This window comes from Dromaius novaehollandiae, chromosome 12, assembly GCF_036370855.1.
Source record: "Dromaius novaehollandiae isolate bDroNov1 chromosome 12, bDroNov1.hap1, whole genome shotgun sequence".
Classification (NCBI taxonomy): domain Eukaryota; kingdom Metazoa; phylum Chordata; class Aves; order Casuariiformes; family Dromaiidae; genus Dromaius; species Dromaius novaehollandiae.
In genome coordinates this window covers 2,078,225-2,105,451 of record NC_088109.1, presented here as the reverse complement: position 1 = coordinate 2,105,451, position 27,227 = coordinate 2,078,225, and the positions used below count along the sequence as shown (strand labels likewise).

General features: G+C 38.0%; 1 protein-coding gene across 2 annotated transcripts in view; it reads left to right on the top strand.

Moving 5' to 3' along the window:
• DOCK3 (dedicator of cytokinesis 3) overlaps positions 1 to 27,227 on the top strand; it is a 211,020-nt gene that overhangs the window by 65,157 nt on the left and 118,636 nt on the right. For both annotated transcript variants that reach the window (XM_026106615.2, XM_026106614.2), the window contains exons 6-9: positions 3,286 to 3,434; positions 12,104 to 12,188; positions 19,808 to 19,849; positions 21,049 to 21,203. In XM_026106615.2, coding sequence (XP_025962400.2) covers positions 3,286 to 3,434; positions 12,104 to 12,188; positions 19,808 to 19,849; positions 21,049 to 21,203 — 431 coding nt within the window. The remainder of the gene's footprint in view (positions 1 to 3,285; positions 3,435 to 12,103; positions 12,189 to 19,807; positions 19,850 to 21,048; positions 21,204 to 27,227) is intronic.

The following is a 27,227-nucleotide window of genomic DNA, read 5'->3' as shown; positions in this document are numbered from 1 at the left end:
CCGGGAAATGTATTCTGCATCTAGCTACAGGGAATAAAAAAAGGCAACAAGACATGCAGGAGGACAGGCTTGTGCTGCTTATAATAAGAGATTCCTCAATTCATTACGTCTGTACAGATACCTTGTCCCTGACACACCTTAATTATTACCATAAAAATTTTTGCAAAAAAGTTTACTGTAATATTTTGGATACAAAACAATTGCCAGATATGTTCACGTATGTGCACACAGCAGGTCATTCTGGAGGGACTGGTAAGGTGCTCGTGGCTTGGTAACCTGTGACAAAGCTAGAGCAAGATGAAAAATAGGATGTGGTAGGTCATATGAAAATTCACTGTAAAGCAGAATGAGCAGTTGCATGTGAGATTGGCTTGTATTTTTATTTAGTTACTAACAAGATGAAAAAAGTTGCAGGTTTCTTTCTGGGGCTACTCCCACTGACTAAAATTGCTCAAATGGCTATAGTGCCTAAGACAGGTTTTCTGAAAATGTGTCCAGGATCATCTGCTTTGATTTAAGCAGGATTCCTACCTCCATGTAAAGAAAACTGATTATCTGAGCTTAATGATGAGTTTTGGAGGGGTTTGTTTGTTTAATCCAGAGAGAAAGACAGAGGAAAGTAATTAAAAATGTGTGGTGCTCTCTGCCAGATGGACCTTACTATTTACTAGGCTCCTGGGGTCAGAGGGAGGGGATTATAAACTGTTTCTTGACTGTTTCAAAACCTTAGCTACCTGCGAAGCTGGAATTTACTACCTTCAACTCTGTTCTAACTCTTTGTCTCACGTGGGTGTTCTCCTTCACTTTCCTCAAACTTGCATCTGTGCTTTGCTTCATAAGTTTGCCTGAGATCACAGCTGTAGCTCCTCTGGCTTTCCACAGTTGGTATCTACTCTCTGATAGTCCCCTCTTTATGGGGGACTAACTTGTATTTTCAGAAAAGGACACCATATTTTTAGCACTCTATCAGTACTTGCTCATTATATGTAAAGCAGATGAAATATCTGTCAAAGAGTAAGCCTGAGAACTACAGCTGAAAAGGGCACGTTGTCGTGATCATGGAGTACAAGAGAGGCAGCGGAGTTTGGGTGGTATTTTGTTTTGTTCCAGCTCGTTGATTAGGACCTCACATGATTTGCTATTACAAAATTGTTCTAGAATCTCATTTTTCAGTTATACTTGAAATAAGTGTTTCTGATACTTACTGTAAAAATGAGTCCAGAACATATAGTATCGCCAGCATAGTGTTCTGCACTTGAATTGATGGGTGGCCTTGAACTGTTATTACTAGAGTGAGGGAAGTGACTTTTTCGTCTCAATGGGTTTGTTGGGGAAGTCTGAGTATGATGATTTTGGAGCCTGATGCTAATGATCATTTCAGTGCCAACTGTTTAATCAGCATTATATTGCTGCATTATATAGCTAATTTGTTTATCTGATAGTCCCAAATGCTAATGCCTTTGTCTTGTGTCAGAAAATTAAAACTCTTGTGCACATAAAAACAGATGTTTCCTATATCATTTTCTTTCATTTGGATAAGTTTTACTTTTGACCACGTTTAGCGAGAAAACCTATCACAGTTCTAGTCATTTGGACTTCTTATCAACTCCGCAGGGCATACATCCTAGAATAAGCGCATATGATTTGCTGTTATGTCTGGTGTCTGTGTTTCAATTCTTCAGACGGGACCATAGCTAATGTTGATACATAGTTGAAAGATTGGGTATCTTTTCATCTCAGAATTGTTTGATAACAACACTGTATGATCCTGACAGTGCTTCATGTGCTTCAGCAAGAGAGATGTGAAATCAGTTTCAGACTAATTGAGTGCGTTGTAAGAACTCTTTTCCTAAATCATACAAATCTAGTGGTCTTGTAGAAAAATTCAGGTAGATTGAAATTCTACTTTTTTCAGTAAGATAGATGAAAAACATTTTTCTACTAATATGCTGTAATAGCACACACTTATGTTTTCCTTTGTGGATCTTCCTCTGTCAGACCTAGTCTTAATGAATGCATATCTCCTCATTTAGGGAGCTTTCATAACACTTATTTATGAAGAGAAATATAATTACGTCAAGCCAGTGTTGGCCTGCTGAGTCTCAGTTTCAGTCCACGTGGTCAGTGTTTTCCCCAGATGAGATTCTGGCGTCTCAAGCTTTGCATGCTTTTGGGAATGGAGAGAGGTTTTAAAAGACAGCATTCAACTGCTATTGAATTGGGACATTCACAGGGCTGCATAGATGGGAGCCTTCTGGAACAACAATTCTCATCAATTTTGAAAGCGTTGGCCTTTGAGTATTTAAAGAAGATAGGGTCTTGGGTCTCCTTCATAGACTGCAGCTTTTGTGGCCTAGTAAATATTTTAAAATGGCCTTCATTTTCTCGACCAGCTTTCACTGGAGAAATGGCAGATACGGGAATAGCTTGGACACCCATCCTTGTTTCAGGGGTGCTTTGGGTGGCCTTTGCTAGCCTCAGAGTTGCCCATTTGCAGACCTCCCGTGTAGTTATCTGCTGGAGGGAGAGCATCCATTTCCCCTGCTATCTGCTGTTTTCCTTATTTGAAGAATATCGTTTTGTTGGAACGGACTGCTGGGTGGGTTTGTCGGGGCTTGTTTGCTGGTGGTGGGAGGTGGTGTTTTTACTATCTGCAGTAATTTTCCTCTTTTAGAGTAGCTGTACAGGTGGATTTCATCATTAATTGCTTTATTCCCTTTCAGAATGCAGCTAATGAGTAGTCATTTATTCCCTACCTAACACAGAAAACAGGGTAATTTTAGTAAGCGGAGTACCTACAATATTAAAAGTGTTTTTCAGTTTTGGTGAATCATTGTTCAACTGTTCATAGCAGTTATGTTAGCTACCAACCAAGGACAAACTTTTTTCTCTATTTGTTACTTTAAGGCCAAAACTTTGAGTTTATTACATGATTTTGTGTAAGTGATCCCTGTTACTTACAATGAATCCTTTACCTATAGCATTAGGTTCCAGCAGAAAATGGACCCCTGGGCAAGATTGAGCCCTAAACTTCAGGAGCAGAAAGCAATCCAGTTCAGATAGTATCAGTGAATGCTGCTTTTTGACATAAGTGTTTTATAGCTTGTGCAACCTGAATTAATGTACCTCTAGGGTAACTGTATGAAAAGCTGGTAATTTATTAATCTCTTATCTCTTTTCTTTTGCTCTTTCTTTCTTTCTTTCCCTCTCTCTGCATTTCTGCCTTTCTCTCTCTCTCTCTCTCTTGCTCTCATTCTCTTCCCTCCCCCAAAAATGCTTCTGCAGAAACATAAGGTAGATCTTTTCTACAAACTGCGCCATGTGATGAATGAACTCATTGACCTACGTAGACAGCTGCTGTCAGGTCACTTGACGCAGGATCAGGTGCGAGAGGTCAAGAGACACCTCACAGTGAGGCTGGACTGGGGCAATGAGTAAGTAAAGGTACCGGCTGGGTACTGTTTGTTCTAATTATTTTTAAATAGCTCTTACTTTTTTAAAAAAGTGTTTTTTTCTTCCAGGAAAACTTGCAAGCAGGTAAAATATTTGCATATTTGGAAATCAAATATAATTTTTTTTACAGTTTTTAAAGAGCCAAAGAAGGCAGCAATTCAGATAGAAGCTGAAATGGCAAATAATTACTATTAAACAAAAACTAGCTGTTCTCCACAGTTGTTTCTTAGAAAACAACAAATTTAAAACAGGCTTTCTAGTTCTGAGTTATAGTGCATCAGACAGATAAGTTATGCAAGACATGCACATGACCTTTTCAAAGGAAATATCACCCTCCTCAGGCACATAGCAACTGTTTTTCAGCTAGGAGTAGCATTAGTGTTAATTGACATACAGGGGAGAAAAACTCTTAAGTCACCAACTAAGGAAGGAAGTCAAATGATTTTTTCATTAACATATGTTGTCTTGACTCCATTCCTTAGTCACCTACTTCAGGACTCCCTCTGAGATGTACTTGATTACGTTCATGAAGCTTTAGCTAGCCCCCTCGCTAAACTGAGCTTCTCTCTTGTTAAAAGAAAGGTCTGTAGGACGAAGACTGATAAACTACATCAGGTCGTTGTTCTGCTGTGCCACGCATAGATATTTTCCCATGTCATTTCCACTAGAGTGAATGGGAACGAAGAAACTGTGTTTGAACGTTAGGCCTAGATGTTTTTGCTCGAAGGGTGTATGCATGAAATTAGCAACAGGAACTTGCAAAAATGTCATGAGAAAAAAGGTGATGAGACTAAACAGCAATGCAGCAGTGAAGGCAAGAGGCTGGTCAACTAGGTGACTATAGAAAGGTTTTTTAATTAAAAAAAAATCATAAAATAAGGAATACATTAAAACTTTTAAAAGCAAGTCCAATGACTGACAGCTATGGAGAAGCAGCAGTGGAATCAGCAGGTATAAATATGTTCATCATTAAATTCCTCTGCTCAGGTTACTGGCAAACAAATGGCAATTCTGTGTTTCTTACTATATAAGAGCAGATATTTATCCTCCCTAGAGAAAAAGGTGCATAATATCAGAGATGCATGCTAGAACAAGGAGGGGTATCAATAAAGGAACGGGATAAAAAAGGCATATGATCAAAGAGATATCTAATTGTACCTGTACCTATATAAATGTACAGATATAACAATATTTAAATAAAAAAAGAGACTGGAAGTTTGGAAGATCTTTCTGTAATCTCACCCTTTTCAGAGAATTTTTAGGAGAATTCTTAATGTATTTTATCTCCCTTCTCTGAGTTTTATTATAAAACTCATGACCATATGAGTTAATTTGTTAAGACCAAATGATTTCCGTATACACAGAACTTGCAGAGTAATGCCGTTTCTCGAAGAATGTGATAATGTTCATTGCTACTGCTATCATATTTGAAATGTGCAAATGAAATAAATGAAAAATGTAATGTGCATTAATATTAACAGAGAAACTTAAATACATACAGTTTGAGCAGATCTGTAATTACTAAAGATGTAGTCCAATATAATAGGAGATATTCTATGACCAAGTAATTTTCAGAAAACAGGTAATCTAATACATTTAATATGCTGTACATATGATTATTTAGTATGGGACTACTTTGATCCCGATGTTGGCCATTAATGCATTGGATTATTTGGGAGGGAATGTTGTAAGCTTCCTGTCACCACCAGTCAGCAGGGTTTTTTGTTTGTTGAACTGGTACCACTTTCCTTTAAACGCACTGGCAGAGGGTCTGACAGTTGTCCTTTGTGTTCTTGTGGGAGTTGGCAGAAATCCAGGGACAAATATACTCCTTAGGTTAGTAGTTAGAGATTTTTTTTTGGGGGGGGGGCAAAAGAACTTGTTTGGGCCATGTTCCGAAGAAATACACTGAACTTCTTTTGCTTATTTTTTGTGCTTAATCTAAAATCTTAAGAAATTCTGCTCTGTGGTTTGGTTTATTAAAAATGTAAAAATAATAATTCATTTTAAAATTAATGCTGCTAACTTTTTATACTGTTCCTAGTCATTCTTATAATGCAATACTGTTTTCCACTCATGGTAGAAAGTTAATGAATTCTCTGTTGCTTACACATTCTTTTCCCCCAGTACAAAACTATGATCCTGGATACAAATTCCTTTTTTTACAATGTTTTGTTACCTCTTCCAGTTACCCACAGTTAGCTTGTTTTCCTGTGCGTGCAGTGACCGGTTGCAATGTAGACGCTGTTTCCCAGTCACTCAAAAGAGCAGAAATTACTCCCTTGAAATAAGTGTCTTTGTGCTTTTAGACTTGGTTTTAAGCATGTTGCTAGGTATTTTCACAGAGCTAAAAATCTAGTGTACGATCTCTTTTCTGCATATCTTGCTAGGTTTTACACGGAATATAACGAATACTTTTGGTTTTTAAAAACGTTTCACTCTGTAGTTGTTAGAACATTGATCCACTGAAGTCTGAAATGCTATTGGAAGTGTCCGATAGTCTGTAAGTAACAAGGAAAACAAAAAACAAGTAAACAAAAAAGTAAACAAAATAGAAAGTTGATTTTGCTTTTTTTTTTTGATGAATAGGTAAGTTTTTTCAACTGTTGTTCATGCTTACAGTGATAAACCAGAAATAAACTTTTTTTTACTAACAATTTTTCTTCCTTAAGAGTCTCTTGCATCAAAAAGAAAGGAAGCAATCTGCCTTACAGAGCTGCTATTTGAAACGTGAATGCTCTGCTTCTGCTGCACTGCACAAAAACAGTTGCAGCAGCATACGCGTTCCATCTTTACCAAAAAGAAAGATGAAGTTTTCTTCGGAGTAGTTGAACTTAAAAAGCAGAGCTCATATTAAATTCAGACCGGCTTCTTTTGGGTTAACATAGTATCTGCCAGGAGATTAGCAGAAAGCATCCAAGTTTGTGAGCACAATCAGTTTCCCCATTATACTGAGGGAGGACGATGCCTTTCCTGTAAGTGTCGTCTGCTCTGTATTTGGGCAGAGAAACAGAGTAGGGAAGGAGGAGCCATCATACACATAGCTTAGTCAAAGGTTGTTACTTTTCATGTAGAATGTATTAAAAATCATTTGCGTTGGGGAAAAAAAAGTCTTCCAAATATAGTGGGAAATTGTTATACATTTTGCATAGGAAGATCCATAGGTGACCAAAAGTTGCAAATGAACGTTTCAAACAGAGAGAAATCTACTTGGATGATGATGTGAAAGATAGATAAAGCTGTTTTTGAAAGACATGGTCTTTCTCTTATATTAACTGTAATGGATTAGCCACTGACAGTGGCAATGCTAGCACTTACTGCTAAAATGTAGAGGGGATAGTGTGATCCGATGAACTAAGCATGGTGTTAGAAAGCAGTAAATCCTGAGTTTCAATGCTGGCATCCTTAGGAGCTTCTTTTTGGACCTAGAGTGAGTTGCCTTCTTGCTTGTCATATTTACCATAAGGGTATACCCATACCATAAAGGGAATAATGATCACTTCCTGGAAGTGTTGCAACAATTAGCTTAAAGTTTGTAAAAAATGCATTTGAAGCTACTTAGAAAGGATGGTCTCATGGAGTTTAGCCAGCTTTTTCTATTCTGCAAGTCATCCTAGCTCCAGAAAAGCATGTAAAGATGACATTCATAAATTGAAGAGGTTCCTGTGTCTATATCAAAATAAATCTTTACTTGTCACCTATTTCATGCTGCAGGCTATCCGTTGCTCAGTCACTGTTCTCGGGTACAGAAGGAAAAGGGGAAAATACGGTCGAAAAAACACATTATTTCTCTTCCCTCTTGTTTCGCTCTGAAGCTTATGATATCCTTGAAATAAAAAGGTGTGGTTTAAAAGGACGCTGTTTTACCTCGCTTCCTGAAGGAATGAGACTAACGCACTTATGTCATCTACGGTTCTGTTCTCCGTCCCATGGGGTAGTAGTGATCATGGTAACGTTGAGTTCCTCTCTGTTTCTTCAAAGTTGGCAGCTACATAAAAATGAGATTTCTAAATTAGTTCCTCCAGTGAAAGGAAGGATGGGGTATGGATGTAGCAGGGGTCTGTTTTGCCAAGCCTCCTGGCTGGCTGGTTAGCAGGTGTGGACCAGATGATCCCTCGGGAAGCTGCCAGGCAGAGCACGTGCTGCCGCTCGGCCCTGCCGGCATTCGAGGGGCACGGGAGCAGCTCGGAGCAGCCCGTCCAAGTTCTGCGTGCAGGAGGAAAACGCGGGGGCATTTGCGGCACGGCTCGCTCTCATCCTGCCCTCGCTCCAAATGTTTGCCACCGTCTTTTTATATAAAATTTCATAATATTAACAGTTCCCATTATATGCGTACCTAGCTACCGGTCTCGGAACAAATGGCTGTCAGCACTGTGACCTTTCCACCGCTGCTCTGATGTGACTGAATATTTGACTAGTACAACACTACACTAGCAGTAAGTAGTTGTTCTAACAATAGCTGCAGGAGTTGGTTCATAATTTGTCTTTCATTCTTGAGACAGCTGACAAAGATCTTGTGCTAAGTCAGGTTACTTGCAGTTTTGGGCTCTTAGTTTCTAGGCTGGGATTAAAACTTGACCAGGCTTTACAGCTCTTGCATCCCGTTTCATTTCGATGCGTGGGATGGCTGAAGAGAAAATGATTTAAAGAGCGTTTGATATTTGGAGATGCCTGTGAGAGCTAAAGAGATGCCTGTTACGGTAATTGCCCCTGTTGCATCAAAGATGATCAGACAAGGAGTGAACAATTTAAACAAGCGTAACGAAATGCCAGTAAGGAGGCTGCAGAAAGATTAGTTGTCATTTTTGTCTAAATATATAATAATTTTTTCCACTCCTGAATGTCCCTAAATTAATGTGATGATTGAATAGGCATTAAAATTGTGAGGAACTCTCTTGGATGTCGGTCTTTGAAGAAAATGTTAATAACCCCTCTTTCTAGCCTGATACCTCCTTATTCAGAAGTATTTGCTGTCATCTTTAACCAATTCCTTGCTAAGATTACGTTCCTTCTACTAGTCCCCATCTTCTTCGTTTTAAGAAATAATTTCTTATGTTTTAGTCATTTCTTGATAGATTAGAGCCCCTGCAGTTTGTTTGTATACAAAATACTTCAATTTTACCAAAGAAAGTGTATTAACACAGTCTCATTTTCACAAACATATGTGCATATATTCTGTTTTCCATAGACACCTGTGTTTTATTTCTTTAAAATCTTATTTAAAGTCTGCACATGGTTTGTGTATAGCTGTCAGGACCGTTTCCCTTCCCTTCTCCACCTTTGTAAATGTATTTGCATAAGGTAAATATGCCTGATATTAAATGAGGCTTTGATGTAGTCAGAAAAGGAACAAGGAAAATCAGTGGCTGGAAAATGAAAGTGAGAAAGATTGGAAGTAGAAACAAAATGCACATTTTTGGAGCGAAGAGGATCAGATCTTGAGCAACCTAGAATTGCAGTGAGTTCTCCCAGGCTCCTCTTCAAGAGTAGACCTGCTTCTGGGAAGGACGCTTTAGGCAAACGACAGCATTTCTGCATGGTTCTTCCACTAAGAGTGCTTGCGACTTGTGTTTTATGAGTTCTGAATGGTCTGGCATTCACACTCTAAATATGTGGAAAATATTAGATATTCCCCCAATAAAGGAAAAGTACAGCTCTACTTCTAAAGACTGGCTGTGTGGAAAAGGAGAACTATCCAAATGTCAGCTTAACCGGACTTGTCTGTCTATTCTATCAAAAGATGTAGTTGGTAGAGTTGGGGTTTTTTTCCTTGGTAGACTTGGGAAATGTTTCTGAAAGGCAGTTAAGGCAGGGTAAAAACCACAAGAGTTTGCTTGTGAAACGAAGCACTGTGGAGAGGGGAACTGTCAAATGAACAAAACGCCATGTTACCTAATTTTCACATACGCTACATTTTGCAGAAATACTGCTTGGCAGCCCTGAGCTGGTGCTCTTGAATTCCCATAGTATTTCGTTATAAACAGTCAAAGTGGGCTACTACCATATCATTGCCATTTCAAGCTTTATCTTGTCAGTCCTTCACAGACAAAAATAACTGATACAAATTAAATGTTTATGTAGACATGAACTTCAGCCTGCACAATAAATGAGAGGATGTTAGTACTTGAGGAAAAAGACGCCTTTATTTGCTGGGAGCAAATATTGTTCAGCATTGACATAGTATTAGAGAATGCGAATCTTTGGGGCTGGAAACCCATGGTGTTAAGGGATTTGACTAAAAATAGGATATGTGGTAGGTTCCAAAGGGATGCTACTGCAGTTGTGTTGAACATTGTTAAGTAGAAGATAATATCTTTGTCATGTACTGAGTAATGAGTCCAACCACTGTTTGACCTTACCTCTCTAGAGGGTTGAAATCATGAGCCTAGAACAATATCAAGCTGTGATTAGCTTCAGCAGTTTTTCTGTAAAACTCTAATGGTAGTTTGTAACTGCATGGGAACTACAATACTCTATTCTGTGCTTTTGGAGGCATTATTAGGAAGTCATCCGCTGTTGTTATCCCTATGTAGAGGGTAAATTCTTTCCTGAATACTCTTGGAGTGAGTGTGTGTGTGTGTATGTACATGTTATTTTGAAAATGGATGAGTTTTTCAGACTCAAGAAAAGTTTTTCTGTAAAGGAATATGAATATGACCACTAATCTTTTTCATATTTTTATATTTTTATATATGTTTATAGATATAGCTATAATGTATAAAAATTGTTTATATATGTACTATAGAAATAATTTTACTTTTACCTAGACTATGCATATTACTATTTTTACCTGTTACTATGTTTTGTGCTATAGCTCTGGACTTTCTATTATATGTAGACCTTAGCGGCACCTACAGCTGAGGATTGCTTAGTGTATTCTCATTTTAATCTTATTCATTTGGCAGTTAGATATAGTAATTTTCATCTTTGTAGCTGCAGTTTTCAGATGCTGGCCTTGGTCCAGCGATAGCCTGTGTTTAGCCCATGGATAGCCCACAATGAAGGTGGTTGGCTTTGAGAACAAAGGAAAAATACATGTCACCAATTAAAAATAATAAAAAAGTGTATAGCCATCACTTTCACAGCTTAGTCCTGGAGCATGCAAACTGATATTTGACATGAAAATTACATTGAGGAGGCAAAGTTGTTCCTTTTTGCATTGAAAATATAATTGTTTTTGGCAAAGAACAAAGGATGTGAAAATTCCAGCTTGCCAGCACAGTACTTTAAGAGCGATTGCAGTACTGCCCAGCAGCTGTTTGCCAGTAAGTGGACAAGGGCTGAACTGTGTTTTTGAGACATGATAGTTCAGGGATATAATTAAAGAAGGAAAGTCTGATTAAGCAGCAGATGAGTTTCAAAAGAAAATGAAGGGAGTTGGAAAACTTGAAGTAATAGAAAAGTACACTGTGCAGCAAGCGAAGTGGGACGTCATCCGAAGCGCTGGCTCTCCACCTTGGTCCTCGTTTAAGTGACCTCCTTGGAAATGGACATTGGATTGCTTGGAGGTCTCTGGTTTTGGCGCCATACAACTATTTGGTAGTACCTGAGAGGTTTTTCAAATAAAATTTTGCATTTGCCATCATTTTACAGAATGTGTGTATCTCTGATTGCATACATAAATTCACTTTTGCTGCCTAGTTAGCAACAGAAAGGCTGCAAAGATAGTCCATGAGAGCACTTCTCTGAATTTCTCTATAGTCTAAAAGAAAAAAAAAATTCAAATGTGAAATATTTGTAAATGAAGTATCAAAGTTATAAGATGAAAGAAGTCAGGAGCTGGGAAATGGTTAGTTCACGTTTCTTTAATTTTACTCCTGATGAATGTGATTATGATAGTTTTTTATTGTAATTGTCTGAACAATCTATGCCACAAAACCTGAGGAACTACAGAGTTGTTTTTTGCTGCCTTTTAAGTTTAGTTGACCATTATGAATTAATTAGTAATAGTTGCTTATTAATTTCCTGGCTACAAAATAGCCTTTTCTGTTTACTGCTCATATGCAGCTGTGACAGCTGCTTTAACTATAGCTGACCCTCCTCTTTGCCCTGATGGAGCCTTTTTTGAATTATTAATGTGTTTAATTTGAGCTAAAAATCTCCGATTAGAAGTTACTTTGTGTAATAAAAATACCAATTAAAATTCCTGTTTCTGTTGTTAATAAGAAAAAATACTATGTTTATACAGAGATAAAATCAGAGGTTTAGTTGCATGAGCACCAGGAATTTCAAAGCAGCTTTCCAAGGCACTGTATCTGCACATTTGAACAGGGTTATTGATGGAACTTTTTTTAATTTTGTAGATAAAGAAGCTACTCAAATATTGTAGCAGAAACCAGACTAGTAACTTTATTTGCCTACAGCGTTTCCTTTTATTTCTTAATATTTCATCAGCTAGTATTAATTGCTGTAGCTCCACTGAAGTCGGTGAACAAATGTAACAAGCTCCTAGTGGGTTTTTTTTGGTTTGATATTTATGTTTAGTTTTATTTAAAAGGATTATCTGTGTTTAATCTTTCTGCAGTTGTTAATCATTAAATACAACTGAATATTTCCTGAGTTCTTGCCCTTGAGGTAAGCACATGTAGTAGATAATAGTGAATGCTGTGACATGTTACACTTACCGTTGTCCCTTCCTTCTCTTTTGCAGACATTTGGGCCTAGATTTAGTTCCTCGGAAGGACTTTGAGGTTGTGGATTCAGATCAGATCAGTGTTTCAGATCTTTATAAAATGGTAAGAAATCTGTGGGAGATTCTTTTGAGTTTTCCTGGGGGTTGATGAAGAAGGGAAAAAGCATTTTTATTCTTTTCTCTTGCATGTTTTCTTAGTTAGACTAGTGTTGTAAGCTAAATGTTTTTCTCTTTTGCACCGTAATCCTCAGAATAGTCGGTATCTTGAGTGCTCATTCGTACTAAAAGTAATGCAGGGTAAACTTTCTTTTGGAAATGACATGCTGTATATGTTTTGATAGAATGGATGGAAAGATAAAAAGAAAAATGCTCAGTAGCTCTAATAAAGTATAGATGCAATATATATAAAATCTCTTTTATAAAGGCTTTTAAAACTTGGTTGAAAAAGTAGTGCAGGTGCCATTGAACATTGTTTCTTCTTGCAGTTTTCTTTTGTTTTTGAATCTGTTGTTTCAGAAGCAGCAGGAGGAGTTCTGAAAGGGCAAATCCATCAAATACAGCTAATAGAAATGATTGTACACTTTTATCTTTGTTGCTAAAATCAGTGTACTAGCATTGAATGAAGTAGCAATAATCCTTTTCCCACTTATTCATAGAACTAAAGAAAATGTCAAGAGGCCATGCAGTCCGTTCTCCTGCTTAATGTCATGATTGACGGTCGCTGGCATTTCTGACAACTTCTTCTGTTTCCAAAAATGCCTACTGGTGGAGGCTCCAGAGCCTACCCAGGCAATCCTTTTGCATGGCTTACTGTTCTTACAGTTAGGAAGTTTTATTAATAGTCATCTTAGACGCAGAGTATTTTTTGTTGCAACTTAAGCTTGCATTTTACTGTCTTGTCCAGAGAAACAGATTACTCCCTGCTTCTCTGCACCTGGCCTTGTTTTTGAAGACTGTTGTTCTGTCCCGCTCAGTCTTCTCTTCCTTAGGCTAAATGACCCCATTTCTTTTTCAGTTTTTCTTCATAGGTCAGGTTTTCTAGACCCCTGGCTCCTGCATGCATTCTGCAGATGTTTTATAAGGTAATCTGCAGTTTGCCGTTTAATACCTGCCTTTTGCAAGTGCGGTGGTGAAGTCTCTCACATGGGCAATAATGCAAAATCTGTGGTGCATCACGGTTAAACTTACCTGCAGAGTTCTATTCGTCTGAAAGGGCCATGCAGCAGACATGTCTTAGAAAGTTATGTTGAAATATAATGAAGCCGTCTAATAGGTTGACTTGCTTTTGGGTTACGTGGGCATTCATTAGACACAGCGTTGAGACAGTTATTATTAATTTGCTGGGAGAAATAGGAATTCTTCCTTTTGTGGGGTCCAGCATTGTTTAGCATACTTCTTCCATTAAGTAAAGCTTTCAGAGCCTGGAGTCCCTCAATGATTTCTGTGAGTCCAGAAAGTACATGAGACCTACTAGCCTATTCTTTCGTGAGAGTCTGCAGATACAGATGAAAAATACTTCAGTGAAAATACTTCCGGGAGTTTGCATAGAGAATGAGCATCTTTGCCCTGTTCAAAGATTTTTGAACTCACAAAATGGAGAACGAGGTAGGGAGACCACTGAATGAGTTAATTTAAGCAAAACAAATCCTTGAATACTAAGGCCCTCTCTGTGCGGCAATATCACACAGCAATATTAAATGCTGGGCATTTTAATAGGAATGTTTGCATTTCACTGGAAAAGAGTACAATCCTTTGCTTACGTAATTGTATTTTAAGCATTCCTTCATTGCAGTGAGTTCCAACTTTTATCATTTTTCGTCACTAGTACGTTCATATTGGTACACAGCAAAGTTAAATTTGTTTTAGATAATATGTGAATTGTGTCATTAATGAACTGTAGAGTCACTAATACAATTCACACTGTTTATTTGGATTCTCTTGTATTAGGACTATGTAATGCAGTTATTTTTGTTCAGGGTCATGATGTAACTGTAAAGTGAGGAACAGCATGTGATGCTCAGAGGAGAGTAAGTGAAGACCTTTTCCAAGGCGATACTTTCCTTTTAGAAGAAAAAAAAGCTGTTACTCTAAAACAATTTCTTAGCTTAATGTTCTCCCAGAGAAAACAGATTTTACTAAGTAAATGTTGCTGTGGTCTGTCTGACTTCTGTAAATATCTAATTTCCTACTTTAAAATGTTGTTTGATTTTTAGTTATATAAGATTAGGTAGTGATAAGTCTGTGCCTAGGCATTTTTTTCATGTGCAAGATTTACTTCTCCCCCAAAGAAAGGCACTTTTTAAAACAGGCTACGTGCTATTGCTGTTTTGGATTATTTTCATCATATAACAGTGGGTTTGGGGGGAAAGAAAAAAAGTGTTACGTGGGGAAATATTGAAGTATATCACCCTACAGTAGTAATTTTGGGCATTAATTCCTGATTTGCCATAGACAGAGGAGAGTTTGGGGCTATTACACCTGAGTTTTCCTTGAAAAACAATAAAGAAATAACTCCCCTGTCTTAGCCCTGAAGAAAAAGTCAGCAGCACAGTTTGCTGCTGAGGTCAGTGCTGGTATCAGGACATGGCCATTAGTCAGTTCACACTTCACTGTTGCTTTAGTTTGCAGATTCAGGAAGACAGTGCTGTCTGATCACATCAAGTTCACAGTCAGAAGGCAATTTCAGGAATCAAAACAGCAGAAAATCTATTATTTATTTAACTTAAATTTTGCAGAAATTGAAGGTTTTTTTCCTTCAGCCAGGGGAATAAGCCTCCTTACTCCTGGCAAAATATTTAATGGATTCTCAATCATGCAGTGAGGTTTTACATTGCAAAATAATCTATCGAATGTAGTCATGAGAGCCCAATTACTTTTTCAGATTTAGAGAGCTGTAGAATATTAAATGTGCCATAAGAAAGAAACGGTCTCATATTAGCAGAAAAATGGATGAGGCAACATACTGGGCATTCCTGTCTTTAACTGGGAAGAAATTCAAGCATTTTGTCTGGAGGTATTAGGCTTACTATTACTTCTATTGGTAAAATTTTCAAGTTTAAAATTTTGCATGTCATCTTTAGTTTTTATTTTACTTTGCTAAGTTAATTTCCAGCTACTACGTGAGGTTTAATTATCTTCATCTCTTTGTCAGATATGTTGTACCTTAGGGCCTTGTACACTCTGTTTCTCCACGTAACTCATCATGAAGCTACATCCTAGTGGCTTCAGGACGAGCCGCATTTGTCAGAAATAGTTTTACTCCCGAAGGAAACCAAATTGCCCTTTCCCTATGAAGATGTTTGTGGGTTTTAACCAATTCTGTAGAGCACAGATTTGTTTTGCTTTTGAAATTACTTTTACTTACGTTACTTTTGAAATTGTGGGAAAATGTTGACAGAATTCCGCCAAGGAGCTTAGTGTTGGAGTCACCACTAGATTTAAGCTGTCATTGAGCAACACAAGTCCAGCAGAACACCAGAAACACGTGGATTTTTAGTGAAAGGGGATACAAGACACACATCTCTGGAGGCATTTGCAAATATCAGAAGCCTTCAAACCTAGCTATTAAATGTGTTTTGCTTTTCTGTAGATTGATTTTGGGTATGCGTTTTCAGGCTGAGTTTAGCAGACGTATGAAAGGCACAAGTACATACTACATTACTGCTAGGTCTTTTTTTTTGAAGCAGCAGGTTGTCACAGGAGAGTTTGGTATAAATTTGGTTCTAAACCCTAGTAAGAAATTGGCTGAGAATATGGAGTTAGAGAGCAATTTGTTTGCAGCTGACTTGGAAATGATAACATTTGGTTTTCAAGCATCATTAAGGAAGGAAGGGATTTAATGATTTAAAACTAAATTAGTTTTTATTAGTAATAAAACATAATATAGGTAAGATATGGGAAGCATGTTTGACAGGCAAAAAGAGGTAAAGAGAGTTAATAGTTCTTTCAAGAAATGTAAGACAAAACCACAAGATATTCAGTAGGGATAAAGATGGGAAATGTGGTGAAAGACCACGTTGGATAAACTAAGCTTTCTTCATTGACTTCAGACACTGAAGTGAAGGGATGGGAAATTAAGATTACCAAGAATAAGTGAGGGGATGAGGGGAAATATAACTGGAGCAAGCAGATTTTAAAATGTTCCAATTTTAATTTTAAACTTTCTAATTTACTTCTAGAACAAAAATGAGTCTAATGCATAGAGGAAAAGCAGCTGATGTCACATCTAGTTTGTCATAAAGATTTTAATGGTCTTTCAATTTAAGTTCTTCTGATGATTGCTGGTTCTACATGAAAATACCGTAAAGTAGGTACAAGGCTAATTAGAAGAACCTTACTCAAAAATAGTGGAGAATGGTTAGCAGTAATATTGAAAACTTTACCAGTCAGTTTCAAAATAGGAAGAGGGATGAACTGGCTGAACTTCTGGTGATCATCCTCCATTTTATAATGCTTTTTTCATTGAGTGGATGATGAAATATGCAGTATGCATACTAAATATGTAAATACCACAAAGTTGGAAGTGATTGAGAGTACATGAGAGGGAAGGATCAGGATTCAAAATCATCTAGATCAATTGGAAAATTGATTTGAAAAGTATAGGATACAATTCGTGAATGATACATGCAAGATTCTTAACTTTGGCAGTCACTTATTGCTTCTGAAATATAGATGGGGCACTGAAAGCTTTGATGGTGTTGTAGAAGAGGATTTTAGTATTATATTGAGATCACAAGCTGAATTAGTCCATTCATGTTAATGATGGATAAGAAGCAGTGGGCCTAGGTTGCAGTGACAAAGTGTAGAAATAAAACCAATTCTTTCTTTTAGAAGAAGAAAGATCTCTTAACAGCTCTACTTTTCTATCTCATTAGGCATTTAAGGTTGGAAAGGACCTCAGGAGGTCTCTAATTCAACCTCCTGCTCAAAGCAAGGTCAATAATGAATTCAGACCAGGCTACTCAGTTTTGTCCAGTTGGGTCTTAAAACTCTCCAAGGAGAAAGACTGGATCCCTGCCCCAGTGCTTGACTGCCCTTAACAGAGAAATTTTTTTCCTTGTGTCAGGTTGGGGCATCCCCTGTTGTAGTTTGTCACTATAGACTTCATCCTCCTGCCATGCAGCTCTGCAGAGAGCCTGGCTCTGTCTTCCTGATAACCTCCTCCTAGGTGCTGGAAGGCTGCCATTCAGGCCCCTCTACACTTCCTCTTCTCTGGAGTAAACAAGCTTCATTCCCTCACCGTCTCCTCCTGCAGCATTGCTCCAGCTCCCAGCCATGTTGGTGATCCTCTGCTGAACTTGCTGTAGTTTGTGTGTCTCTGTTCTGGGGAGCCCAAGGCAGGATGCAGTATTTCTGATGTAGTTTACTGAGTGCTGAGTAAAAGGGAATAGAGACTTTTCTCAAGCTGCTGCCTACATTTCTGTTAATAAAAACCAATATGCTGTTAACCTTCCTTGCTGCCAGAGTGCGCTTCCAGCTTAAGTTTAGCTTGTTCTCCAGCATGACACTGCCAGGGAGTCCCCAGCCTGTATCACTGAAGGCATTAATCTGTTCCCAGTGCTTTTGTCTTTGTTGAATTTCATAAGGTTCCTGTTAGCTAGTTCGCCCGGACTGCCTAGGTCCCCTCCCCTATGGAGGGAGGCCTTGCCCTCAGATGCGTTGATGGCTGCCCTGAATTTGATAGCATCTGCGAACTTACTAGACAGCATAGCTCCCAGGATGGAGCCCTGAAGAACTTCTCTTGCAACCAGCCTCCAAGTAGAATACAAGCCACCAACTGCTACTTTTTGAGCCTGACAATCCAGATAATTTTTTTTACCGATATAGTTAATCTACCCATCCAGGTGTAACTTGCCAACTTACATTCAAGGCTGCTGTGGGAGATTGTCAAGTGTCTTGCTAAAGTCAAGTTGTCCACCAGCCTTTTCTCATCCACAGATCTAGTTGTTTTATCGTGGAAAGCAATTGGCTTGGCCAAGCATGATTTACCATTGATAACTCCTCGCTGGCTATTTCCAGCCACCTCCTCATTCATGTGCCCAGAAATGGCTTCCAAGAGAACACGCATGCTTTGGGCACTTTGCCTGTCCACAGACAAGGGCACAAAATTAACTTTGCTAGTAGTTGTCTGTATTGCAGTAGCATAGTCCAGAAGCATAAAAGCAGGGAGTTAGTGAAATTTAGTCTCATGGCTGCAATAGAATTACAACCTAATTTTCAGCCAGTTGTTCAGGATTTAGCTAGATGTGAGCTCTGCAAACAGCTATGTTGGCTGAGGAGACTGTCGCTCTTTGGACCACCTCTCACACCTCCCTTACTGGAGTTCATCTCCCACGCTATGACTCAGATCGACAGTTGAGTTTCAGTCAAAAGAAGCCAGGGTAGCCTGAACAGTTAAATAGCTGGTCTCTTCAGTGCCCGCTGATACTCACTGAGTAAATGGGCAGCTCAGCCAGCTAAACTAAAGGGACTTTAACATTCAGAGGAGGGTGCTGTTGTAGGATGCACAGTGCAGCTGGAGATCATAATTTCTTCTTCTGGCAGTGTGGAAGAGGACACTTTTATAACAGTGAATATAAAGAGATGTCAAAATATGCCATTTAATTTAGTATCTTTTTGATTTAATCTCGTTATGAAGATTATCTTTCCTTTTCTGGTAACGAGTCTTTCCTCTGTTTTTCTTTCCAAGTGGAAGACAGTGGCATGCTTTGGAAACAGTATTGCTGAATGTTTGTGGGATTTCTTTTACTTATTTTGAAGCTATAAGGCTTTCAACAGATCATGCTGATTCTGCTAGACAGAATGTATGTTTTCTTAGAAAAAGATACTAGGCATGTAATAGAAGGATAGAGATAGGGAAGAATAAAGGTAATATGTATAAGCATGTAATAGTGTTAATATTTCAGTTTAAAATGCCAATGTTAAAATGAATGTGTCAGACAGGCATGGCAGAATCATTAATGATATGTTTTTTTAAACCTCTCCAAAACCTTTTCAATTTAGATCAGTGTTTAAATCTCCCTTTGGAGATTAAATAGATTCAGGGAGAGACTTGCAGTCCATTTTCTGATTATACCATTTCCTTTTAGCATGAAAGGCTTTAAATACAGGATGATCCTCTGAGCTCCATTTCAGCAATGTAGCTCTTAATACGGACATTTGTATACAGGTGTTGACCAGCTGAAATTGTAGAAATGTCTTGTAGTTTATCAGGATTTCACTTCCTGATAGGCCAGATCTGACAAAAAAAAATATTTAAACAAAGTATAAAAACTCTCCCTCTTTCCAGATTGCTATGTGTTTGAACAAATGCACCTTTTCATAGAATACTGATAGGTGAGGATTAGTGGTAAGGTATCCCCTCATTTAGCATGAGGACACATAGATTATACAACTTAGGGTGAAGGACCTCTTGAAAAGAAATGCTATTGCAGTGCTGAAAATTGTCCAGTTTGCTGCAGCCATTTATGTTTAAAAACTAAGGTAAATGACACCTTTAAATTATAGTAATTAGGCTAAGAAAGGCCTAACTGGGAATTAGGAAAAGCCTATTAGAAAGCTGTTGGTCTTGTGATTGATATACTGTGGAAAAAAAGGAACAAAAAGTTGATGATAATCTTGGACAATCTTTTTTTAAATACTGTTTTAATGCTATACAGATGTAATGTAAATATTTCTTGCTCTAAAAAAAGTTCTGAATTTTAGTATTCTCTATTTCCACAGCATTTATCAAGTAGACACAGTGTCCAGCAGAGCACATCACAGGTAAAACTGCTGTAAAATGTCTACATATTTTTTTATTGTCTTTAAGTCTTTGATAATGTATCTGTACGTAAAGGTATAAAAGGTATACAAGACTGGGTAAGTCTGATATGGAACGCTTCCTCAGAAGATCCTCAAGAATAATTAACTCATTAATGTCCTTCTACAACTTCCATTTAGCCCTCTTTTCCTCAGCTCTAACTGTTGTTCTCAAAATAACTTCTCTGGTCAGACCTGAAGCTTCAGTCTGCCCATGAGTCTTCTGTCTACCTGCTAGCTCGTGCCTTAGTAGGCTCTTGTTTTACTTGGAATTTGGGTCTGAGCTTTCCTAGAGAACTCTGCTTCCCCAGGTTCCTGTCTTTAAAGGATGAGGATGTATTTGGATTTAATTAAAAATCTTGAACAAAATTCACTTTATGCTCTATTTTATAAGCTATCTATGCTCTGTTTTATAAGCTACCTCAAATCTGTGCTGAAAGTCAGAAATATTAACAGTTTCTTTGTCAGTGTGTATCTATTTAGCACATTCAGACCAGAGTAGCCTACTGAGCTTTCATTACTGATGCAACCTGTTTATTCAGATCAGTGTACGAAGAACATAAAGCTCTATCAAAATTAGAAATAGTTTTTTATTTTTAATTGTGCACTTCTTTCATCTTTCACTGTTGTAAATAGGCCTTGCAAAATGTAAACCCTTCTGGCACTTGGATTTAACTCATGTTATCAACCTGATATTGAGATTTTTTTGTTATACCTAAATGATCGCTGTAAATGAACTGCAGCTGCTCAAAAGAAATTACTTAAGATGTTATGCTTAAAAATGTTTTGACATCCACCTACTTAAAATAGGAGTCAAGAAGACCTCTAGCACCATCTTATTATAGTTCCTTTTCAGTAACAGAATTGAGACAATATTTGAGAAATAGGATTGATCCAGATTAGTTGATGAAAGTAGACTTCAGATTTATAGATCACGTATCTTGTATTTACTTGGTTATCATGGTTTCTCAAACTGTTCTAACTGAAAAATAGAAAAATTAGAGAAATAAAACTTAATCTGTCATGTAACTGTAACATAGCATATGTTTGAGATTAAGCTTTTAATTAATGGAGAAAGAGCAGAATCTTGGTTATAATTATAAAGTCAGTTGTATGTCCTTCATTTATGAAGAACTAAAAATTATTTTTATGGTTTTAATCAGGTGGATACAATTCGTCAGCGTCATGGGGAAGCTTGCCGTATGCCAGTGCCTCATCACTTCTTCCTCAGTCTAAAGAGCTTCACCTACAACACAATTGGAGAAGACACAGATGTCTTTTTTTCTTTATATGATGTTCGAGAAGGCAAGCAGATCAGGTAGGACTAATCAAACAACTTAAAAGCTTTCTAGGAAAAAAACTGTAAACAAAGCAAATATACTCTTTGGAGAAAAGCATACAACCTATTCCTGTGAAATGACTGAAAGGATAATGCTAATAAATTATGAGTTGACAGTGTTGCAGTGCATACATCAGAATATAAGTAATACTGGTCATCATGTATGAAACTTAGTGCTTATATGTAAGCAGAGCATTATGAGGACAGAATGGGTGAATTTTGTTTAGATTTTTGACCCTGTCTCCTTACATTACTGAAGGTCTTAGCATGTAGTTACTGCCATCTTAGGGCTGCTATTTAAGAAGGTACTAATAATGACTGGGTCACACAGCATGGCTGTTTTGAAAAGACGACTGCTGTGTGTTTAGATACTGGATTGAGATTGTTGAGTTCTCTTCTGCTCCTTGCCTTACAGACCCATCAAAATACAGCTTGTTTTCATCACTCTGTCACTAGTGATATAAGTTGGAGTATTTGTATTTATCTTTACCTCTAGGCTGGACAGCTGTGGTGCTCAGTATGTTGAGATAACTAGTACTAATTTGAACACACACAAAATGTGCTGTGTTTTTCCTTTGCAAAGCATGTGGTTTGAAAGCATCAGAATTTGTAGAGGAATATCAGAGAATGTGCATTGTGTCTCAGTAGTGAAGTGGGTGCAGGTTGGTCTGAGCTGAAATACAGCACGTTTATATTATTTTTTGAGTTTTTATTAAGGAGTGTCCTGGCAATTGGCAGAGATATTTAGTATGTGGCTCAGGCTGGTTTTGCTTCTGTGGTCAAAACTGTCCTATGTATTTCAACAAATAAAATTCAGATGCATTCCAAACTGAAGAAAGGAAAAATAAAACAAAAAACCTAAAAAAAAAAAAAAAAAAAAAAAAAGAATCCCTTTCTTCCCTTTGGTGTATTCTGACAGTAATGTTAGTCCAAGGACGTTCAGAGGAGAATGATCAAGGTTCGTAGCGTTTCAGAATGCATCCTACTAAAAAAGTGGAATATATTAGAAAGCTGTAATGTCTTGTGTACTACTTATAAATATGTATCTGCCACCATTTAACTGGACAACTTAAAATCATTTTTTGATTTCATATTGCATCACATTTGTTTCACCTGCACTGCATTAGAAAAGCTGATTTTGATATAGTTAGGAGAACATGCCTGTAGCTGCCTTACGGAAAAATGAACAGAAAATGACTGTTAAGAGGGCAGAGTGAGAATGGCAAAACAAAGCTCCCTACAAAGCAAAAATCCCTACAGTTAGTTCATACCACAAAGCAATAAAATATCAAGTTAGGTGAGGAAAGCTGCAGGTAGAGGCTGAGAGAAACCACAGCCATGACTGTGCAAGGCCTCAGAAATTACTTCTAAAGAAGATGAGTTGTCTTGGGCTACAGTTCTGTGTAGCTCGTAAACATTGAGTGAGAAAGCATGAGAAGGAATTTCCTCAATGATGAGGAAAGTAATAGTTATAATGATGAAAAACGTGCAAAGGGCAGTTGAGGCATATTTAAATATATATAATAATGCTTTGATGTGCCAACAGTTGTTTCTACCCAGCTCCTGTTATCATGCGTCAGTGATCTGCTGCAGTGAAAACATTATTTTTATGTTGTCTTACATCCCAAAGAGGGGTGGGGAAGAAGTGTGTAATGAGGCTGAGCTCTCTTTCAGAACAGAAACCTACAGCAGAAAACAGATAAATGTGCTGCTGCAAATTTAGAACGATGTTCTTATATCTATGTTAAAGTATGAAGTCTCTTTCCTTCTCTGTATGCCTTAGGAAACATATACTAAGGTAAACCCAAGCAAAGCTCTGCATGCTGTATTCTAGTTGAAAAGGACAAATTGACTTTTCTGAAATGATTTTGAGGTTGATAAATTTCCTATCCAAACTGTTTACGCTGTTACGCTGGAGACCGACTGGCTTTCAGTGTTAGTGTTTGGACACATAGTGGATTACAGATTTGTTGGTTGTAACTGTTACTTCCCAGTCAGGATAAACAAAGAATCAGTTAAAGGTTCTTCTGTTTTTCAAGAGCTGAAGTAGTACTACGCCTCAATTATGGATTAGCGCTCAGTAGCCTGGAGCAGCAGTTGAGTTTGAGATATATTCCCAGGTTCCAGATACAAATGCAGTGCTGTATATTGTTTAATGGTTTGTGCTGTCTGAAAATGAGAAGTAGGCAAATCATGACAATGGGGAAATACAGATAGCAAGAAAAACGATGTGGCTGTCCAGAGGGTAAGACTCAGACATAGTGGAAAATTAGGTACTTTTTTGTGTGTGTTGACAAGAAAATTATAGAAAGAAATACTTGCAAGTTAGCAGAACTGCATCAATGAACGTCTGACTCTACAACCTGTTTCAGCCCATAACAGAAACAACCTGTCAATCTGAGCATTAAATAATGGCGTGTATCAAAAGGGGTGAAAATCTATTTGTACGTCTTAAAAGCTCTTTTTGTTTCAAAAATTGTCCCATCTCTTTACATACAAAAGATTCTAGACTAACAACAAAAACTTTGTTACTAAGCTTTAATACTTCAGTTTGCTTGCCACATGGAAGTTAGAGGGGGGAAAAAAAGAGAGAAACTTCAGCTAGTTTTGGCTCAATAGGGAAGTACAGCCTTATTCTGAGATGTAGCTTGGGTTGAATGACAATGAAATTGTAGAGTTAATAATTAGAAAGGGAAGGAAAGAAAATGTTATCCTAAAGATGGTGGACCCCAGGAAGGTAGGCTTCAATAAACATGAAAAAGGTAGTAAAATGCTAGGGAGACAAGAAGTTTTAGAGCTGTCAGTTCCTTAAGAAGTCAATATGAAGAGCGCAAAAGCAAATTACTCAAAAATGAAAGAAAGATGAAACGTGTGGCAAAAAACAAAGTTTGTAGCGTGTATCTTTTGGTGAAGTCGGAGTGAAAGTGTAAAGAAAGTAGAAACCAATGAAGTTGCACAAATGGAAGAGACAGAAACTTGAAGAAAAAATGCAATTAGCTAAGGACAAGAAGGACAAAAAAGATTAATTTCATGCCATTTTAGTAGCAAAAAAATAAACTTTTTAAAATCAAGAAATAACTGAACTGATTAAAGGGGACGTTAAACTATCAGCAGATGTTACTAAGATAGCTGGAGTATTTAATAGCTGGTTTGCTTCAATCTCACTGAAAAAGAAAAAAAAAGGAAAAAGAAAGTCGACTGCAATCAGACGGGGAATGCAAAAACTTCTGGAACAAATAAACTTTTTATTGGCACTTGGAAGCTAACAGGAAGGTAAGTGAAAGCCAGCACAGATTTGTCAAACACAAGTCACTTCAGAACAAATTATTTTTGTTCTATTATATGTGGGAATGCACCTGATGCCTCAAAAAAAGACTATTTGGATATTAGACTTGCTATAGGAAAGTAGAGAGGTATGGGCTAGATGAAGCTACTGTAAAGGGGATGGCAAACTTGTGAAAAAGTTTTCAGTGTTACATGTGCTTCACTAAAGATGCAATAAGTAAGATTTTTTTTTTTAAGCATTTGTACAGTAGTATTTTGCTGGGGAGAAATAAACCAAATTAACTGAAGCAGTGACTTTTAGCCATCCTTTGCCATAGCTCTGGTTTACTAATAGATGCATAAAATCGTGCGTAACTTCAAAAATTACACGTTCTAAAGCATGAAATACATTTTGCTGAAACAAGCTTGAAAAATAAGTTATAAAAATGAATAAATTTCAGTATGATTGTTTTCTTTGCAAAGTTCATCTCTAAATGTGTGAAGTTTTTTCTTCTATCTGCATCTCAAAAATAGCTGCTTCTAGCACAGTTTTTCCAGTTATACACTTTTACACCCGTGAGGGTTAGAAGTTTCTTGTCTTCCAGAAACATCCGTAATTGTGGAAAGTGAAGAGAATAAAGAAGTTGTATGTAATTGAATATGAAAAACTGGGACATAATTAGCAATTATGGATGGGAAATAGTGTTCTGCATATTTCTGCTTGTAACTCTAATAACTCCATCTGCCCACTTACTGCGTCTTTGTCATGCTCACTATAGTAAGACTCCCTTATGACTCGAGACTTTGAAAGATATGATTTATGTGCTAGTGGTAGTGTTCATAACTGGCAATGGAAGTCCAAGTGTGCATTTCTCATACGGAGTATGCTCAAGACCTTTTTCACAAGACCAGAGTTTCCCTGCAATGTGTGTAGAGGGCATACTTTTGCCGATCTCCTCCTCTATTTAGTGTGTAGCAAATGAGAAGACCTTATGATCTGTCATCTGGTCTGTTGAGTCCCGATGCGCCACTACCCCCCTTCCCCTTTCTGCATAGTGCCTTTTCATGCTGTCTTGTATCTTGATACTACGTTCTTCTTTCTGGCTTTGTAATATTCTCATGTGTCCAGGAAGTGCCACCTTCATTCCACATGTCAACTCTTAACTTAAAACATCTTGTCAGAATGGATGGACAATCGAAGGCTTCTTCTGATCCTTTAGTCCGCAGTTACACCAGGTTTAGCTTGGTCATATCACATCCTTGGTCCCTCTGATAATTCCTGTTGTGGGTTTACTCCAGAGAAGGCTAGCTCTGGGCCATCCCAGCAGCCAAAGACATCCTAAGCTTGCAGGTTCGCTGTGGAATTTTGTCTGTTCATTGCGGTGGTGTCTTGGCATGGAGGAAGTCCTCTCTGCCACTCTGACAGATGAAGTCTTAAGCAGAGCACTGCAAGATCATACCTTCTGTGCTCCCTGGCTTACCATACAGTGGCTTTCACCAACTCCCTATGCTCTTCATCCAGTGCCAGCTCAGCATTGCTGGTATCAAACTGATCTTCGAAGGAGCAGCAGGTTTGCGGCACTCATTTTCTCCTTTCTTCAGTTGTGGCACTTCTGAGAGAGCTTGTTACTCTTGACCTTGGCAGCGCCCAAGAGCTGGCACTGAGCTGTATCTCCGACTTTATGGTTCTGCACCTGTCCTAAGTACCTAGCACCATTATTGGCCCGTAGAGCAGGGAAGTCTGCATCCTTCCTCCCAACCTCTCACAAGATGATGTTATTTTGTGGAGGGCTTCAGCCACTCTAACATCTGCTGGAAGGGCAATGTGGCAGGGTCCAGAAATCTCCTGGACTGCTTGCAGACTATGGAGGACAATTTCTTGACAGAAGAGGCTGACAAACTGACTGGGGAAGGTGCTGTGCTGGGCTTGCTACTCACAAATAAGAAACACCTACACAGTCTAAAGGCAGCCTTGGCTGCAGCAGCAGTGAGATGGTGGAGTTTAAGGTCCTGAGGAAAGCAAGGTGGGTAGCAGAAATACAGAGTCCTGCACCTGAGACAGAATAACCCTGTGCAGCAGGACCAGGACACCCACGAACAAACTGAAGATGATCTGCAGCGTGCCATTGCTGCGAAGCAGGCTGGCTACATGCTGGACTGTATGAGTAAGAGCATCGTCAGTAGATTGAGGGAAGTTATTCTGATTCTGTTATTAAGAGGTGTCTTTGGCTGTCCTAGCTCATTTCTCCTTACTGCAGATTGGCCACTGAATAAGAGCTAGTCTGTAGCTTCTTCAAACTTAGATAGGATTTAATTCTGCTTAATACATTTCTTTTAGAAATAGTGATTTAAATGAATGAGGTAGCACAAGGAATGGGTATCTGTGAGCAGTGGCTCTTTTAAATGGTGAATATTTTCAGCGTAAACAGTTACAGTAGTAGCAACAATTGGCTGTACATATTCAGATGTAAATTTACAGTGAAGGTTGGCAGTGAAGAACACTTACAATAACACAGTAGTGAAACTCAGATTTTTGGCATCGATGTTGTTTTTCTTGTAATATGCGCATGAAGAAAGACCTTGAAATTGCATTCTTTGTTTTGCATTGTGCAATGCTCAAAAGTTTAGATGCTCGTAATTTGGTGTTCCTGTGCCATCTGCCTTATAATCTACTATTCGCTTACAAGATCACATACTCTTCAGTGAGCACTGTAGCTAGCACACATTTTATTTTCTCCT